The following is a 20,175-nucleotide window of genomic DNA, read 5'->3' as shown; positions in this document are numbered from 1 at the left end:
CCATCAGCAGTACCTTGGACCTCTACGAGTGATTTTGTGAAAGGCAGGAAAAAGTGGTTATCTCGGTTTAATTCCTGCACCCAATGCAGCTAATCGACAGAGTCTGCTGTGTAATCAAGAACAAAAATGACTCAAGATAAGAGCCATAAGAGAAAAAAATACAATCCTCAAGCATTCAAAACTGTTAATTTAAGAAGTGCACGGTGAGCGCTGCAGATTTTTAGCATGATTTACTCATTCTAATGAGCCTTTAGAGAACTAATTGGATCTAGAAGCTCAATAAGACCTAAATCATGCCCTGCGCTTCAGATAACCAGAGATGCAGTTAGCCGTTTTTCATCTGCTGCTAAGAAATAGAATTTAGGGGGAGAGAGAGAGAGAGAGAGAGAGAGAGAGAGAGAGAGAGAGAGAGAGTATCAGAAAATCTCCTTTCACATAAATTCATATTCTTCCTCTCTCTGTCATTTGACACAAAGCATCGGTCACAAGTGAGCGACTGCCTGTGCATGTGATGGATGTACTGGTTTGGCTGTAATTCAAGGCAGAAGGTTTAATGTGTGGTAGAGGCGTGTGAGTCATCAGGTCACACAATAATTCAGCAGCTGTTTCCTCTTGCAGATGTAAATAGCTTGCCAAACATTAGCCCGTGGCAAGAATCTCTCCTTGACTTCTTGCATCTCTATTCATATGCGTTACATTTGTCATATTAATACGGAACAGCATAACAAGTTCCTATGATAGAGTATGACATTGGCTTTCAGAAAAAGAGGTACAAAAGCTGACAGTAGGGTTGTTCCTTTTCAAAAGATACACTGGATTTACCTCAATGGTTCACATTGGTACTTTAAAAGTACATATTACCTTAATGGGATACTTCACTCAAAAAAATAATCCTGTCACTATTTACTTAACCTTTACCTATATTCCAAAGCAGTTTTTTCTGTTGAACAAAAATGAAGATATTTTGAAGAATGTTGGAAACCTGTAATCATTGGCATCCATAGTAAGAAAACCAAATATGGAAGTAAATGGTTACGTTTTCAACATTCTTCAAAATATCTTTTTTCTGTTTACTATAAAAGAAAAAAAACTCAAACCAGTTTGAAAGAAGTGAAGGGACAGTAAATGACAGAATTTTCATTTTTGAGTGACTTATGCCTTTGAATTATTAATGATATACCACGCCAGTAAGAGATTTTTGTACCTTAATTTATAAGAGTGCTGGACATTTTTATATTATATTGAAATTATTAACTTTCTGTGTTTAGATTACAGTATCTTGTTTTTTATTAGCATTTATAAACTCTTTGTCTAATCTACTATCACTGTATGAGAATGTGCAGCATGTACATTATTCAAAACATCTTTTTTCAAATTTCATTGTTCATCACATGAGGTTGTTGTATTGTTTTAAAGGACACAGAATATATGTTTTTATAAATTTGTTAGTATTTCAGCTTAGTCCCTTTAATAATTAGAGGTAGCCACAGTGCAATGAACCGCCAACTTTTCCATCATATGTTTTGCACAGCGGATGCCTTTCTAGCTGCAAACCATCACTGGGAAACACCCATACACTCTCATACACACACATACACTACAAACAACTTAGCTTACACTGTTAAAAAAAATCCATAATTTTACAGTTTATTTCTAGCAGCTGTTAAATTTAAAATTAAGAAAATTTTTGTAATTTAATATCTGTTATTTTACGGTATATTGCTGTAATTTAGCAGCCATTTTTTTCCGGCACCCCAGCTGTCGGAAATAAACTGTAAATTTACGGATTTTTTTAACAGTGAAATTCACCTATAGCGCATGTGTTATAGGACTTATGGGGGAAACCGAAAGGAAACCTACGCAAACATGGGGAGAACATGCAAACTCCACACAGAAATGCCAACTGACCCAGCCGAGGCTCAAACCAGAAACCTTCTCGCTTTGAGGCAACAGCGCTATGCACCACGCCACCCTTAAATTTTTTAGTAGTAATTTTAATTCGTTTTGAATCTTGATATTAGATATTTAAGGTCTCCGTTAGCTTAAAAAAAACCATTGTGAACATTCTTCAAAATGTCTCTTTATTATCTTCATTAAGATTTTCACATACATTTATTTAAGCTTTACAATATTACTCTAGAAAAGCCTTTCATTCATTTTGAAGCAGATAGTAATGTAATGCTGTACAGTTTGAGGTCCCATCCACTATATTTCTGTATAGGAAAGTGCAGCCTGAACTTTCTCCACAACATCTTTTTTTTTACTTCTTTACATACAACTACACATTACACAATCACATAAACGTATTATATGGCATCAGAAATATATTGAAAATAGTAAATTCAGGGACTTTTGAGTCATGCCCAACTGAGCCTGATTTCTCTAGAGGTATTTTCCCTTCACTTTGGTCATTTGGTGAAGTTTGTTCCTTGCCACTGTCGCCACTATCTTGCTTGGTTTGGACTTTTAGCAGTGAAATTTAAACCACACTGAATTGAACTGAACAACAATGAAAACTGGACCGATGGTTTCAATCTACCATAATCTTCTATTGGTTTTGACACAATCCTCATTGTAAAAGCGATAAATAATTTAACATGAATTGATTTGAATTGTTTTAAGGTTCCCATTCACTATCATCATATAGGAAAGTGCAGCCTGATCTTTCCTCAAAGCATCTCTTTTTCTGCCTCATAACGTTAATCACATAAAGCTATTGTATGACTTCAGAAGTGTTTGGAAAACAATAATTTTAGGCACTTCAAATTCTGAATCTTGAGCTCATCGCATGGAAAACATCTCCTTTAAATATCATGAAATAAGTCTTATGGGTTTTTTCACACAAGGGTAAGAAAATGACTGAATTTTTTATTTATTTATTTTTTTGAGTTGATGATTCTTTTAAGGCATCAAATCACACTAATGAGGTGACAATTTAAGTTGCTACATATTTCCATTTTTATCGATGCTGTGATGCAGCCTTCATGCCATTCGTTTACACTATTAGCTGTCAAATGTGGACGTGCTTGTCAGTTTCTTTTTCATCTTTCCATAAATTTCATTCAAAATGACTGCTGATAACAACATGACACAAAACATCTGCAGCTCACAAGCTTTACAACCAATATAGATCATTGTTTTTGAATCATTTATTTGTATACGCCAGCACTCAAAGTAACATATCTTGTAGGGACATATTAGTTATTTCTTATCAGTGTTGTTGAAAGAGCCATAACAATCACCTTCCTTATAGTGTGGATGTTTAGCACCATAATAATGCAGAAAGCTGGATCAAGATGAGTGTTTTGGACTTCTGTGCACGCTGAACTCTCAAACGGCCTGTCAGAGAATCACATAAACCTAACAGGTTGAGATAAATGCTGTTTACCCACACATGCCTTTAAACATTGCCCTTTACCTCCCCTTTAATTAGGTGCTGAAAAATAACGAGATGTTAATGAATAGACTTGTTCCTCATAGCTTATGCCTAACAGAGAGCCTTTAATCATCCCGCCGCTCGTTCTTTTCCTCCAGCTAAAACTGCCGGCTGTCATGTTAAGATGCTGAAGATTTACCTCCCAATCTTCAGGAGTTTGATAAGGCTGCAACCCACTCCTCTCGTAACACTTTTTTCTTGCCGGTTGACCCCGCGCTGGGAAATATATTAACACTGGTGTATCTACACAGGGGAATCGGGCAAGTGCTGATGCTTTGGAAACGCAGGCCTGATAAGAGACAGTGCATTCCTGACACGAGCTGCCACAGCAGGCCACAGACTCCAGCTTAAACCGACGTCCAGCTGGATTTTATTCAGTGATGCTGAGATAAGTTTTGTGTGTGGGTGGTTTTCTCTTGTTGCGTGTAGATATGTTTAATAGCACGCGTAGATTGTAAAATGTAGCAAGTATATCATAGTTTTGCCTTGACCTGGCATAATGATCAACAGTGGTAAAAATGTAAGATGTGTGTTTTTCTTTGCATCGGATTAAATTTATCAGTTAATTGCAGGAGAGATACGTGATCTAAACATCAGAAAATACAAAAAAAGTGCAATACTATGAGCTCCCATGAGGGGGAGTTAAGAATTTCTATTGTAATGTATGATTACATTTCAATTCTAATTAAACTGTCTTAAAGGTATAGTTCAGCAAAAAATGGACATTCTGTCATCATCTAAGTCGCAATTCACTTGTTTCAAACCCTGTTGGAGTTTCTTGCTTGTGTTGAACAATAAATAATATATTTGAAGAAAGCTGGACACCTGTAAGCATTGACCTTCACTGTATTTGTTTTTTCCTACTATGAAAGTCATGGTTACAGATTTCTAGCTTCCTTTAAAATGTATTTTTTAGGGTTCAACTGTGTTGGATAAGTTTAAAAAGTAATAGATTATTACTGATTATTACGGGAAAATTGCAATCTGGTTACATTACTAATTACTTAATGTAAAAAGTAATCAGATTACTAATTACTTTACATTGAAGTTTTAAAGCGTACGAAATATACCTATAAAGATACAAAATATACTGCAGCTCTTTCAGTAATGTATTATTCACTGAAAAACATAACGGGGCAGCACGGTGGTGCAGTTGGTTGCAAAATTGCTCACAGCAAGAAGGTTGCTGGTTCGAGTCCCAGCCAAGTGGTGCTCGCTGCAGAGCCATTTGAGGAGAGGTGAGCTCCAGAGAGGGGGAGCTTAAGCTTGAGCTCCACCTTTTTTGCACTTCTTCTACGAGTGATGTCACTGGGGGTAGGGTTAGAGGTGGGGTTGGTGTACACATTAAAACAGCTTACAGGAGGAGGAGCGACAGCTCATGCTCCCCCTCTCTGGAGCTCACCTCTCCTCAAATGGCTCTGCAGCGAGCACCCTCTCGTCCCAGCTGGGTCATTTGGCATTTCGTATAGCTTGCATGTTCTCCCCGCGTTCGCCTGGGTTACCTCCGGGTGATCCGGTTTCCCCACAAGTCCAAAGACATGCTGTACAGGTGAATTGGGTAGGCTAAATTATCTGTAGTGTATGCGTGTGAATGAGTGTGTGTGTGGATGATTTCCAGGGATGGTTGCAGGTGGCATAGCATCCGCTGCGTAAAACATATGCTGGATAAGTTGGCTGTTCATTCCACTGTGCTGACCCCAGATTAATAAAGGGACTAGGCCGAAAAGAAAATTAATGAATGAATGAAAAATATTGTTGATCATAGCAGTTTGACATCTTCAAAAGACTTAAAGAGATAGTTCACCCCAAAAATTGTCTCATCATTCACTTGTTCCAAACTAGTTTGTGCTTGTTGAACACAAAAGAAGACATTTAGAAGAAAATTGGATACCTGTAACCATTGACATTCATAGTATGAAAAAGCACTGCAGTCTTTGGGTGTTCAGTGTTTGTCTGAGGTAATTATATGGAAATGTGTTTATTCCAAAGTATGAAGCTGATCAGTCAGTTCTTGTCATGTGACTTGTGATTTTCAATTGGGTTCTACTGGGAAATGTGTGCAGTATGCAATCCCATAAAAATGCAATATGTGAATGGCCCCAAAAGCAGCTATGCTTCTCTTCACATTTAGAAGATCACTCCTGATTCTGCACAAAAAAATATATATATTTAGCCTGTTTAGGCTGAGTTGGGACGCGGTGTTTCTGGGTGCCGGTGTCCTCCTTGGTGACGAGTATTTTCATCGAATGCTTTTTATTCAAGTGCTCAAACAAGTTGCTGGTCAATTAAAAGCTGTCGTAAGTTTTTTAGAAACTGGACATGTCATAGCAATATTTTGTTTTTTACGCTCAATGAAATCAAAGTAATGTAACGTTTCTACTTGAAGAAGCAGCCACTCTCAACAATGACCATTACGTTTTCCAGCAATTTAAAAGTGCATGCTCAATTACTGACGTTGCCGTGGGAAAATGTGATTAAAAGAAGCATTTTCTTTCCTTCAAAAACTATATTTGTAACGTAAGTAACTCAATTAAATTGACTTTAGTAAATTAAATCTAATTACACAAATTAAAAGTGTAATTCCTGACATTACTGCGTTCTTCAAATAATTAGCAAACATTAACGCGTTACTGTGTGACGCGTTACACCCAACCCTGGTGTTCAACAGAATAAATAAATAAACTTATAAAGGTTTGGAACCACTTGAGGGTGAATAAACTGTGTGTAAATGTTCATTTATTTGAGTGAATTATATCCATGATTTTCCTGATACCTGTTTCCTCACAGTTTTTTTAGACTTTTCTATATTATACCAACATATCTGTATATAAATATTACAATATACAGTATAGATATTGCAGTAATGTTAAATTGTGAAAAAAATATGGTGTTTTATATTATTGACTGTATGTTAAAGATGCTGATTATGAAAATTCTAAATGATAGCATAGTTTTTTAATCTATTACTTAAGTATTTGTTGCATCGTGAAAGCTTTTTTGCATTTTTTTTTACGTTTATTATTATTGTGAATTAAGATGAATGGTGTATTGATAGAATTTGATAATGACTTTTAAAGAGCTTTGAAAGTTCAAATTATAAAATAGTACACTGCTGTTCAAAAGGTTAGGAAAACTATATTTTGAAATGTTATTATGGCACAAGCAAGATTACTAAAATATTTTGTGCCTCGTGATATTTCAGAACTGTTTATAATATGCTGAATTGTCTCACATTTTAAGCAAATGTCAAGTTCCCTGACTTCCCTCGACTTTCACTGGCTAAAAAGCTGAATTTCCATGGCCTATAATAAAATGAATAACAAGATGCTGTTGTGTCACATATCATCAAAATTAGTTTGAGTCTGAATATAATTTTTCCTTTAATGGCCATCATGAGTGTAACAATTATCATTCATTGAATTAATTTATTCCTTTATTTTTCTTTGGCTTAGTGCCTTATTTATAAGGGGTTGCCTTAGTTAGTGGGATAAACCGCCAACTATTCCAGCATGCCCATAGCCAGGGGTGGTTCGGGTGGTTCGAACGAACCTCCCCCAATAGCCAGTTAAATAACTCTGGCCAGAAAAAGCAGGCAATGACATCATTATCGCAAAATATTGAACATATGTTCAAAAAGACTGCCAAATTATGATATAAGATATAATAAATTTGTATTTTAAAAATTTGTCTTGTTTTAATTTTTTTTATTGCAATTTTTTAGGAAATATTTTTAATACATCAAAAAGTGTGGATATGATGACATCTGACTAGCTAATCCAGCAAAAATCCAGTATTTAAATAGCTTAATAGAAACTGAGGCTTATAACTGCTAAAAGGTCCACTTTTAGAGAAAAAAAGAACCACCCCTTTCACCAGGCTGGCTATGGGCCTGTCCAGCATATGTTTTACGCAGCATATGCCCTTCCAGCCGCAACCCAGAACTGGGAAACACCCATACACTCTAACATTCTCACACACACACACACACACACACTCATGCACTCAGTTTACCCAATTCACCTATTAACTTTGGACTCTGGGGGAAACATGCAAACTCCACACAGAAATGCCCAGCCGGGACTCAAACCAGTGATCTTCATGCTGTAAGGTGGCAGTGTTAAACACTGAGCCACTGTGTCATCATTATTCATTTCAGATTTTGTAAATAAATAAAAATTTATAAAACAGCACAAAGCCTAAAAGTGGCCATTTTGTAGCCAACGCTTTTGAAATTTCCTGGCATGTTTGCTAAAGTTAACAAGTCCAGCCATTTGACTTAAGTGGATGTCAGTTGACAAGTGGAGAAAGGAAATAAATGTTACTAAATCGGTTCCCAACCATGACAATATAGGCAAATTGTGTAAAACAATGCAATAAAAACATAATAATAGAGCAATTATCAGATTATAATCAAAATGCAGATTTTGATGGATGGAAACTAAAATGTAAATTGACAAACAAAAGCAGCTGATATTTGATATTCTATTACATGAAAATCCCCAGACTTTCAATTTCTGGAATAGACCTTTTAAAATATCATGTTATTTCTTATGATGTTTCTTATTAACAACAGTGATACCCATTGTTGTGCCTAAAGATCAATATTTAATTAAAACCTAGATGGTTTGTAACATTTTAATGTAACTTTTGATCAATTTAATGCATCCTTGTTTTATAAATTCATTCACATTATCATCATTGGTGGTTAAAATGACCACTCTTATTTTTGTTTACACTCTAAAAATGCGAATTAGTTTAAACCAATTCTGATTGTATTAGGGACTAGCCCAACGCCTGGATTACTTTTTTTATTAAATTATTATTGGACAAAATATAACCCAATGTGTACGTTAGTCTATATTTTACCCAAGTTTAAATATCCCGGCATTTTTCTGAAGTGTATTGCTGAAAACAAGCCAAAATAATATTTTATTAAATTAGGTTTAGTGTTTAGTGCAGGAGTCACCAATCTCGGTCCTGGAGGGCCGGTGTCCCTGCAGGGTTTAGCTCCAACTTGCCTCAACACACCTGGATGTTTCAAGCATACCTAGTAAGACCTTGATTAGCTTGTTCAGGTGTGTTTGATTAGGGTTGGAGATAAAATCTTTAGGACACCGGCCCTCCAGGAACAAGTTTGGTGACCACTGGTTTAGTGTATTTAAAACAAAAATGTATTCTATATTATTTTATAGTTTATTTGCTTTTTTCATTCTTTCTTTTCTTTTTTCTTTTTTCTTTATTATTATTTTTATTGTTATTATTATTATTATTATTATTATTATTATTATTATTATTATTATTATTATTATTATTATTGTTGTTGTTGTTGTTGTTGTTGATCAAAACCAGACAGCTGTGTATTTGAAACACTGGACATCTGGCGCTGCTCCGTCTGTGATATTATTGTATTCCCACATAGGACACGAATAGTCTCCTCAGATGTGCTTGCCATGGCCATTCATATAGTAATACAGTTCTTAAAGCAACACAGCACGTCATCTACATAATTCTTTAATCAAGCGCTCAACCGCGGGCGCGCGCACGAACTGCTCTGCTCGTTGAGTGTTTACGGTAGACGCGCCTCTTCTCCTGACTCAAACTAGTAGTTTATCACTCATCTCATCAGCGTGGGCAGACATCTCTCTCTCTCATATTTCCTCAGTCGACTCTGTGGTCCACCTCACATAGTATGGGCTTTGACTTAGACCGTTTTGAGGGTCCCGTAGACCCGGACTTGATCTGTAAACTGTGCGGAAAAGTTTTGGAGGATCCTCTCGCCACTCCGTGCGGACATGTCTTCTGCGCCGCGTGCGCGCTCCAGTGGCTCTCCAAAGTCAACAGCTGTCCCGTCCAATGCCAGAAGATATCCATCAAAGAGCTGAACCAAGTCCTACCCCTCAAAAACCTCATTCTCAAACTGGACATCAAATGCGACCACCGCGAGCGAGGCTGCGTCCGGGTGATGAAGCTCCAGCATCTGGCGGAGCACGCGGAGATGTGCGACTTCTCTCCGGTCAGATGCAGGAATGAAGGATGCGACGCGGTGCTCAACCTGAAGGACGCGGCCTCACACCTGCAGGAGACGTGCGAGTACAGGGCGCTGGAGGTCTGTAAGAATGGATGTGGGCTTATGCTGACCCCCAAGGAAATGTCGGGGGAGCACAGCTGTCTCCAGGCTCTTAAAGCGCACGGCGGTCTCCTCCAGACCAAAGCGCAGAGTCTGGAGAAAGAGCTGAAGCGGCAGGCGCTGAGCTTCAGCAAGAGGGAAAGGTCTCTTCTGTCCAAACTCTCCGCGCTCCACTGCGAGCTGCACATCACCGCGCTTACCTTCCAGAAGAAAATCACCGAGTACAAGAGCAGGATTGACGCTCTGACCAACAGTTGGATGCCCCGAGATCAGGTCAGTGAATCATGAAGAGGTGCGAGTGGAGGGAACGCTGAAGAAGTCAAGCGTTCTTTTAAGTTAACATTTGTAAGACAAATTAAAGTGGCGTCCTTTTTGTGAAGCTCATTAATTGTTCACTTTGAGTTTAAATACTGGTTGGGAAACTTTGGAAACTTATAAATTCGAGAAGTGCTTAAAGTGTTTTGACAAGATTTGAACAAAAAAAAAGTTTTGACAACGTAATGAAAATATTTTACTAAAATGGTCAATTTTAATTTGTAGTTCTATTTAAACTGTATGTTGGGTTAAGATATATCTTTCATTAATATGAGCTTACTTATTGTTTGTTGTGCCATTCTTGCATATAAATGTACAAAAACTCTGCGAAATCCATTTCCATAACTAATGTAACAAGTATTTTGTGTAAAGTTTAAGTGTTTCTGTGGTCACTTATTTACTCACTACCAAATGTTTCAAAAATATATATAAAAATAGAGTGAAACAAAGTAAACACTTAATTTATTTTCACTATATGATTATTTTTTAGTAGTAACATAAATATTTAAAGACTAACCTGTTGTAAACTCCAAAGTTGGTAATCAGTTTACTTTAAAAAAAATAAATAAATAAATAAATAATCGATTTAAATAGCAGAGTTTATACCCAAAAATCCAAATAATATTTGCTTGATATTTTACTGAATAAAGTGACATTTAAAGGCTTAACTAGGTTAATTAGGTTACTAGGCAGGTTAAAGTAAGTAGGTAAGTTATTGTATAATGCTTGTTTGTTCTGTAGACAACTGAAAAAATATATAGCTCAAAGGGGCTAATAATTTGGACCTTAAAATGTTTTTTTTGTTTTGTTTTGTTTTTTAACTGCTTTTATTCTAGCCTAAATAAAACAAATCTGACTCTTTCCAGAAGAAAAAAATATTATCAGACATACTGTGAAAATTCTCATTACTGGGAAACCCATACACAGTATACTTTACGTGTTTAATCCAAAAATCTAAATTTTGTGATAATTTACCCTATATGTAACCATTTAAATGTAACTTTACTGTCTGTTTTGGAGCAAAATAATATTTGGAAGAATACTGGCAAAAAAAATTCATTAAAAAAATTAAATAGAATGGAAGTCAATGGGAACCAAAACAGTTTTCAGGGTCTTTTCTGTAAAAGATAACAGTTTTTTTTCTTTAAATCTTTAGTGGATGATATTTTTAAGAGCTTTTTAGGCTAAACTGCTAAAATGGCCATGATATTAACAGAAAAGCAAATTAAGTAAAAATCTGTTATCTGTAAGGTGAATAACCGTAAATTGACATTCAAAGAATTCCCATAAATACTGTATGTAAAAGTGTCCTGTTACGCATGTTCTGTGTTATTGCCATAGTAATTACAATTAATTATCCATAATTACAGTACATGTGACTCACCCTAAACCCAACCCACATTCTAACCATAACCATATAGTAAATACATGTAATTTACTAATATTACTCAATAGTTCAATGAATCGTTACACTGTAACAACGACACCTTAAAAAAATAATGACTTTTTGTTCCTTATCACTTATGTCCAATACAGATCTAATGTTGTTAAAATAATCTTTATTGCATTACTTTGAACTTGTGCTTTACCATGACAGTGTTTTGTATCTGTGTAAAAACTGAGCAATTCTCATCACAACCTGCGTATGGTGGTAATTTTGTCTTTGTACGAAACCGATATTAGTACTTCAATACATTGTTTTATTATCACTGTATAAGTTAATGAAATAGTACATTTCAAAGTGTCTCTACCATATTTTTAACTGAAATACCTCTCCATTAACAAGTAAACTGTAAAAGGATTGCTTGTTAATGGAAAGGTACCCTTAGGGGACTCTATTTTGATGATCCATGCACAAAGTCCAAAGCGCGGGGTGTGAAAGCATTAGGGTCATGTCAGAATCCACTTTTGCTATTTTAGGACGGAAAAAATCTGCTTTGCGCCATGGCGCATGGTCTAACAGGCTTGAGCTTATTCTCTTAATGATTTATAGATGTGTTTTGAGAATAAACCAATCAGAGTCTCATCTTTCATTCCCCTTATGAGTTAGTTGTGCCGCGCCATGGTGCATTTGCTATTTACATGATGGACTTTGTAGGTGGAAAAACAGCATTTCACTAGTAAGAAAACAGATAAACAGAGCATCTACAGGCGAGAATGAGATATGAGCCTCCTCATTCTTTACTTTCACTTTCACTCTCGTGGATAGGGAAACGTGTTGTACTGTACGCACAGACATCCATTAGCCTATAAATAATTAATTTAGTTTGTTAAGCTCAAAAATTTGTATCAAACCTATTTCTATATTCAGTTCTAAATTCCAGCAAACAAATAAATAAACAATAATAACAAAGAGTGTTAAAAAACTGAGTTATTTCCAAACACACATGCTTTGCCCCATATGGTCTAAAACCTGACAAGTGGACAAATCTAAGCTTGTTTTTAATAAAAAAAAATATAAATATGCATATAATAAATAAGTATGCTAATAATAACAACATTATACAAAAGCAAATTGTTATGAATTAACTGAAAAAGCACCAGCGTGGTGCAAAACTTCTGAACGACTCTTGCGAAAAGCTGAAACTAGCAAACAACAATTGCGTCGCGCCTTGTCGCATTTCGCCGGGTGTATGATAGGGCCCTTAACCGCCTTTTTAAGGTCATGCCACAACTTATCAATTGAATTCAGGTCAGAACTTTAACTAGGCCACTAAAAAGTTTTAGTTTTTGTTTTCTCAAGTCTTTCAGAAGTGGTCTTGAAGGTGTGCTCTGGATCATTGTCCTGCTGCAGAACCCAAGTTCACTTCAGCTTCCAGTCATTAAGAAATGGACGGACATTCCCCTTTAGAGATGTCACGTTATATGGCACCTAGTTTACCCCTTTTTCAAGATTTTATATTAATATTATGGTTCTTCTGAGTGTGCCACTTTAGGTTAAGTTCAAAACACAATTCAGATTTAGTTTCGACATCCCGCCCAAATTAACAAGGAGGCGGAGCAGACAGGCAGACAGAGAGAAGCAACATGAGTAAGAGGAACAGAATTTAACTGTACATGTATGACTCTGACACATACCAAGCAGAGAGTACAAAATAACTTGTGTTTTTTTATAGTTTTACAGCCAACTATGGTCTAATTTAAAATTACGTGCTTGTACATGGAGACTATAAATCACGCACAGAGTTAATTTTGACTAAGTCACCGGATGCGCCGCTCTGAGCCGCAACACGGCACAACAGACGCGCACATTCACATGTTATTTGAAATGAAACTATTCAGATGGCGCTCTGTGGCGAACAGTGTCCTGAGTCGTGGCTGGGGGCTGCGGACACCCGCCGACTTGAGGTGCTGTTGTGTGTACCCTGAAAGAAACTATGTTTACAGTTCTAAAATGCATGGCGCTGCATGGCTTCTGGTGTGCGACCTGCAGGCAAGTTCGTTATTTTTTTCCAATGGAGGGACGCGCACGTGAGGCAACACGCTCGCACTTTCCAGCTGCATCTAGTTAGGTGTACAGGGAGCTTCTGTAACTGCGAGAAATGCAAACAGCTGAAGTTTAGGGAAGATGTAATGAAAAGTACATGTTTGCAAACCCACCTAAACAATGGCTCCGATGAGAGCGATCATGTGGTGAATGTTGATCTTGTGTTGAGCCCAATGAGCCTTACATCTAAAAATAGAGCAAGGGTGTTCCTTTGGTGACATCGCTTTGACTCACGCTGAAAATGGCGGACGACAAACTGAGGATATGGTAATGCGCGCCTGTCAATCATTACTGGTGGGCAGGGGGACCGCACCCCTACGTCAAGTTGCGGTCTATCTAAAAACCGCTCCAAATGGTCCACCGTTTTTATTTTGTGAAATTGAAATAAAAAAGGACTTTGTGTGTTTATATACCCCCAATATGACAGTCTTTACACTGTACCTACACAGATGTCTGTCCAAACAGCTTGAAAAGTAGATTTTTCACCATATGTGCCCTTTAAGCGTACCTCTCCATTAACAAGCAATCCTTTTACCCTTTTTTTGTATAACTGATACAGAATATACACAGTATATATATATATAGTTTGTGACAACATTTTGTTACTTCTAGCTGTGATTTTCCATCATAATTGAATTCAGCACCTCACACAAGCAGAATCTTTTCAAGCACTTTAATTTAATTAGATTTTACTGAAGATTGATGAGATCCACGCTGAGATCTCTCTCAAGACTAAAAACACTTCACTGCCACCAAGCCAGAATTGTCAGTTAATTTTCATGTCAGTTTAAAGCATTCACACTCCAGCGATCTACATCAGTACATACGGAAATCAAGCTTTTGAACATCCTCATTCACTATTCAAATGCCTTCCCATAATTACCCTGTCTCGCATATAGTGAGTGAATAGTCTGTGGAAAGAGCAAAACTTAAAACATGGCTCTAATTGAGCTGACAGGCGGCATGTCTTGTGGACTTCAGAGATATAATACCGAAAGAAAAGAGTCCGTTCTTGCTCTCTGCGCTCGCTGTGGTTTGAGTCAGACTCTAATCAAGAGCTCATGATGTTTGTCTCATTCAGTGTGACAGATTTCCGCCTGCAGCTGCTGTTTCAGCGGGGGACGCCACTGCTAGAAATGTTAACAGACAACTCACTTAAGTTCAGATATTTTAAGGCTATCTTACTGTCTGTCATTCTTGAAAAGTCATAGGCCTTGCCTCCGCTTTCAGTCGGGCACATCTGCCTCATGACAGCTGATCAAACCCAGCTGCTGAGACAGCTTGATGTCTGTCATAAAGCAGTTTTACAAATATGGATTTAACTTTACTGGGCAGAGGCAACATCTTATTTTAGAGGTCAATTTAAAGGGAGAGTTCATCCAAAGCTAAATATTCTGCCATCATTTAATCACTCTTGACTTGCATCAGTTTAAGGTTTTTTCTGTTGTACACAAAAGTAGATATTTTGAGGAATGTTGGAAGTCTGTAATCATTAATGTCTATACTATAGTATGAAAAACAAATTATATGGAAGTCAATGGTTACAGGTTTCCAGCGTTCTTCAGAATATTTTGTGTTGTGTTCAACTAGTCAAAAAAACTCTGATTTGGAAGAAGTCAAGGGTCAGTAATTTATGACAGAGTTTTCAATTTTGAGTGAACTATCCCTTTAATGTTTCATTAAACTTGTTGTATCTCTGCAACTCACATAAATATTGTTTTGATCCTCTTTGACCCACATACATATTGTTAAATAATGCAATTAAAATATGCAGTTAAATTGGGCAAAACCTGCAATCAAAAATAAATCTTTTATTCACTCCCGCTACATATTTTAGCATTAAAAAGAAGGAAAGAAGTGTAGTTCAGTCCCTCTGTTAATTCTATTACACATCTCATGAGCTATTTCTTTAGGATATCAAATAGAAAAACCAAGGCAGGCTCATTAAAAATACATGCTTCAACCTACATTTCTATGAAACCCCACTCATACACTACGGACAATTTAGCCTACCCAATTCACCTGTACTGCATGGACTGTGGGGGGAAACTGGAGCACCTGGAGGAAACCCACGCGAACACAGAGAGAACATACAAGCTCTACACAGAAACACCAACTGACCCAGCCGAGGCTCGAACCAGCGACCTTCTTGCTGTGAGGCGACAGCACTTCCTACTGTGCCACTGCATCATCACGAACATGTTAGCCTTACCTATATATCTCCATATGGACTACTGGATTCGCTGGTCTAGGTCCGTGGGTCTCAAAGTGGGGGGTCATGTGACAATAAGAGGGGGGGTGGGTTACTTGGTGATTTCTAAGAATCAAATTTATTTCATTAAACTATTAGAATTACCATATTTTATCCATAACCTCCTGAAGATAAAAAATATTAATAGTAGTTAATAGGTACATTAAAATAACAACATTAAAATAAAAAGCCAGCATTACGACTCCTGGGGTGATTGCATTAAATTAAAGACACAACAATTGCGTCAGATGTAGCAGATTGATTTTATGCATCAGCTTGAATTTCAAATCAAATCACTTTTATTGTCCCATCATCAGCCGCACATGTGATATCATGAGTGATAAGCTTAGGTGCTGGCTCCAGACATTACAAAATACAGAAAGTGCAAATACAATGACAGTGCAAAATACAGACAATACAAAATACAAATAGTACAAAATACAGATGTTATACAGTGCAAATACAATGACAGTGCAAAATACAACAGCATACTCCCAAAAAAAAAAAAAAAAAAACAGGTCAATGTAAGTTAAACAGCGATATGTGCAATGAATAGGTGTCCACATAGTTGTTGTAGGCAGTATTCTTTCAAGTATGGATTGGTTAAAGTGCAGTGCATGCTACATATTGATGGTGTGCATTGAGGGGTATGGAAGAGTCTGTCTGTGTGGGGTGTGTTAAGTGTTCATCAGCCTGATAGTCTGAGGGAAGAAGCTTTCCTTCAGCCGGCTAGTGCGTGATCGGATGCTGCGGAACCGTCTGCCTGAGGGTAGCAGAGAGAAAAGTCTATAGCTGCGTCCTAAATCGCATACTTATGCACTATTATACGCCATTTTGTAGTATAAATAGTGTAAGTATTGTGTTCACACTGAAAACTCTAAAAACATTAAGTGCACTTTAATTACCCGGATGATGCACTCATTCAGCCGCTAAAATGAAGTGTGTAATGATGGACACTTCACGCACTTAACGACCGCAGGTTTGCTTACGTAGCAGAAGGGGCGGAGCTATCGGACGCACATGTTGGATAACTTCATTTACTTTGGATGGTGAAAGCAAAATTCTCCTACGAGAGTGATTATAGTGCCTCCCGATGGTGAATGCGGCAATACTCACGGCAGGTATTATTTGATAATTATCAAATCGGTTGTTTATTTCACTGATTTGGCGACCGTCAAACGTCATCAGGGAAGCGGTTTGAATTTCTGCTTAGTAAAAAAACGTTAGTGTACCATTTGGGACGACACTAAATACATATACTATCCTGTTGAGTGTGTAAGTGCATAAGTACATAGTGCATGAGTGCATAGTGTATAATGTGCCATTTGGGACGCAGCTTATGTCTTGGGTGGCTGGATTCGCTGATAATTCTCTTGGCTTTCCTTATGCTCCGCCTAATGTAGATGTCCTGGAGGGAGGGAAGCTCACCTCCTTCTACGCGTCCAGCAGTTCGCACAATCCTATGTAGGCCTTTGCGAATGCTGCTGGTGCTATTGCCATACCAGGTAGTGATACAGCCAGACAGGATGCTCTCCACAGTGCAGGTGTAGAACGAGCGGAGGATGTGGGGGCTTATTCCAAACCTCCTGAGACGCCTGAGGAAGAAGAGGCGTTGTTGTGCCTTCCTCAGCACTGCGTCTGTGTGAGCCGTCCATGTCAAATCCTCAGCGATTCCAAGAAACTTGAAAGCGCTGTCTCTCTCCACTGGTGTCCCGTTGATGGTGATGAGGGTGTGTTCTCTCTTCTCTCTCTCTCTTCTCTCTCCACCAGCTCCTTGGTTTTGCTTACGTTGAGTAAGAGGTGGTTGTCCTCACACCACTGCGTCAGAGTGAGCACCTCCTCTCTGTAGGCCGTCTCATCATTATCGTGATTAGGCCCACCACCGTTGTGTCATCAGCAAATTTAACGATGACGTTGGAGCTGTGTTTGGCTGTACAGTCAGTGTTTGATTGTACAGGGAGTACACACATGACAGCTGACACCTTTACGGCATTCATGCACATTAAAAATAAATACAGGCCACAACTGAACATGGAGGATGGTCTCAGAGTGGCGAGACTACTTGGGCTTATTCTGCCATTACATGCAAAGTTTGTATATTCATAACCACTTCAGAGAATAGTCGGGGCTGCGAGTCACTGGCATTGTTATTTTGGGGGTCGCAAGCATAACATTTTGGGAACCCCTTGACATTTGAAATTATCTTATATAGCCAACTCAAAGCAAAAAAAAACAGTAATTTCAAAATATGGACAGAATTTCAAGCAGCCTTGGGTTGGAGGGGGTCCGGTTCGAGGACCACATGATTTCTCTATTATTCGAAGACAATGTTGTTCTGTTGGCTTCATCGAACATGGACCTTCAGCATGCACTGGGGCGGTTTGCTGCTAAGTGTGACCCGGTTGGGATGAGAATCTCTCCTAAGACTGCTGCCCCTGCGACCTGGCACCGGAAAAGGGGCGAAAAATGAATGAATGAATGAATTATAAAGACCTATATTCACGATTTCACAAAAATCAGCATGCCAAAAGTAAATTATTTTCTTTTCTTGGCATAGCAAATTAACAAGCAACTTGACAAAATTTTATGTCTTGCATAAAAAATAATACATTAAATGAAAAAATGGGATTTAATTAACAAACAAGTAAAATAAATATATTTTATATGAAATGAAAAATAAAGATCTAAGAACTGAAACCAGCTCAAATGTTCTTGAATAAAACGTATTACAGTAAAGTACAAATAAGTATGTTAAAAAAAGCATTTTGAGAAGTCTTTTGACTGTTCAAAGTCACTGTACAAGCGAAAAGCTAAATACAGAAAGTATTACTTTAGAAAATGCGGCATAAATTCATCCCATTTGTCGTTTTAAATCCTTTTGTACACATGTTGGTGCTGCTTGTCAATCAGACAACGCTTCTATGTTTGCTTTTACTGTCAGTTGCGGGAAAAATGATCGGTGAAAAGGTTTTATGATAAACCGCTGTGAGTTTAAAACTTTAACTGTGGAGCTGTGGAGTCAGATTTGTCCAGTGTCAGATTTTGATCCAAGGAATACGGTTAGTTACTGAGTTATTAACGCACAGCAATACCACACAAAGAAAGGACGGACTTTGATGGAATAAACCATGTGAGGAAAGCTCCATTATAGTGCACTGGACAAGTCTGAACAAGTTTGGCCCACGCATGTATGAGTCAGGCAGTTCTGTATAATTCCGTAATCTATTTAGTTTAAAGATATCAGCTCAATTTTGACATCTGACCGATAACATTAAAAATTGATCAGCTGATAAAGATGTGACCGCCGATATATCGTGCATCCCTATATTGTACTAATACTTCTGTGAACACCTCAGAGAAAATACTTTTGTATATAATAAACCTCTATTAATTGTCTTAATTGATTTTTTTCCTGTCATTAGGCACTCACCTCCAACATATATCAGGCATAGAAAATATTGAAAAAAAAGTTGTATATCGTGCTAGTTTCCCAGCAATTTGTGATTTATTCTTATGAGCACATGAAATGAATGCTTTATTCGCAAATGTTTTACACACACATTTTCATTTTGTGCTGTAAATTTTCAATTATGGTTGGAAAAAATAGCTACTGTGTCATAAAATACGGTAAACTTGTGTTCGTAAGTGATTTGCAGACATTTTTAGTACCTTGATTGTGACTTTGCCAGGTGTCTCTGAGGGTGTGATCTGTCTTCTCTGCTTGATATATGGTAATACCCTGAATCTCATGTGGCTTTGCCGTTTCATTAGGTAGCTAATGGAGAGAGCTCTGCTTCTTTAGGGAGAGATGGTTAGCAGGGTCAGTGAAGCTGTGTTGAAACCTGCTGTAACAGTCTGTCTGTTGCAGCATCTGAAATAAGTGTCTCTCTCTTTTTTTATTTCCTCTGTTTCAGGGAGAAGAAACAATGAGCTTCAAAGTAACCCTTCACAAGACGTCAGGGTCTCTCGGATTCAGTATCATTGGAGGAAGATTGTGTGAGGTATGTAAACGTCATACGTGTTAAATTAACTGCATGTAAATAATAATTAGCTTTCTCTTTATCCTGTGGAACATAAAATAAAATGTTTAGCTGCTTTTTATGTACAGTGAGATTCACTGGAGCCTACAGTTTTAAGAACCAAAGGTATCATACAAGTAGATGACCTGTAAGAAGTTCAATAGTTTTTTAAGAGGAGAAGACAAATCATCATTATTTAGTGATAATCTTTGCGAAACTTGCTTTGGCACAATGATGTTCATTTGCATTTATTGTTCAGAAGAAAACAACTCGGACATGTTCCGAAATGTACAGTTGAAGTCAGAATTATTAAACCCACTGAATTATTAGCCCCCCTGTTTATTTTTTTCCCAATTTCTTTTTAACGGAGAGAAGATTTTTTTAAACATAATAGTTTTAATAACTGATTTCTAATAACTGGTTTATTTTATCTTTGCCATGATGACAGTACGTAATACTTTAAATGTTACATTGCATGTTTACATTAGTTATGGCTTATTGTAGTATATACATTTGTTTAAAACTCACCGGCCACTTTAT

The 20,175-nt window shown here is 37.4% G+C and overlaps 1 protein-coding gene across 1 annotated transcript in view; it reads left to right on the top strand.

Moving 5' to 3' along the window:
- The first annotated feature begins 9,048 nt into the window (after positions 1–9,048).
- Positions 9,049–20,175, top strand: part of pdzrn3a (PDZ domain containing RING finger 3a) — a 99,859-nt gene continuing 88,732 nt past the window's right edge. Inside the window, exons 1-2 of the mRNA XM_001921093.8 lie at positions 9,049–9,836; positions 19,531–19,617. Of these exons, the coding sequence (XP_001921128.4) occupies positions 9,126–9,836; positions 19,531–19,617 (798 nt within the window). The 5' untranslated portion in view covers positions 9,049–9,125. The remainder of the gene's footprint in view (positions 9,837–19,530; positions 19,618–20,175) is intronic.

Source organism: Danio rerio, chromosome 23 (genome assembly GCF_049306965.1).
Source record: "Danio rerio strain Tuebingen ecotype United States chromosome 23, GRCz12tu, whole genome shotgun sequence".
NCBI lineage: Eukaryota > Metazoa > Chordata > Actinopteri > Cypriniformes > Danionidae > Danio > Danio rerio.
Note: the sequence above shows the minus strand (reverse complement) of the source record. Positions and strands in the feature narration are given on the sequence as shown.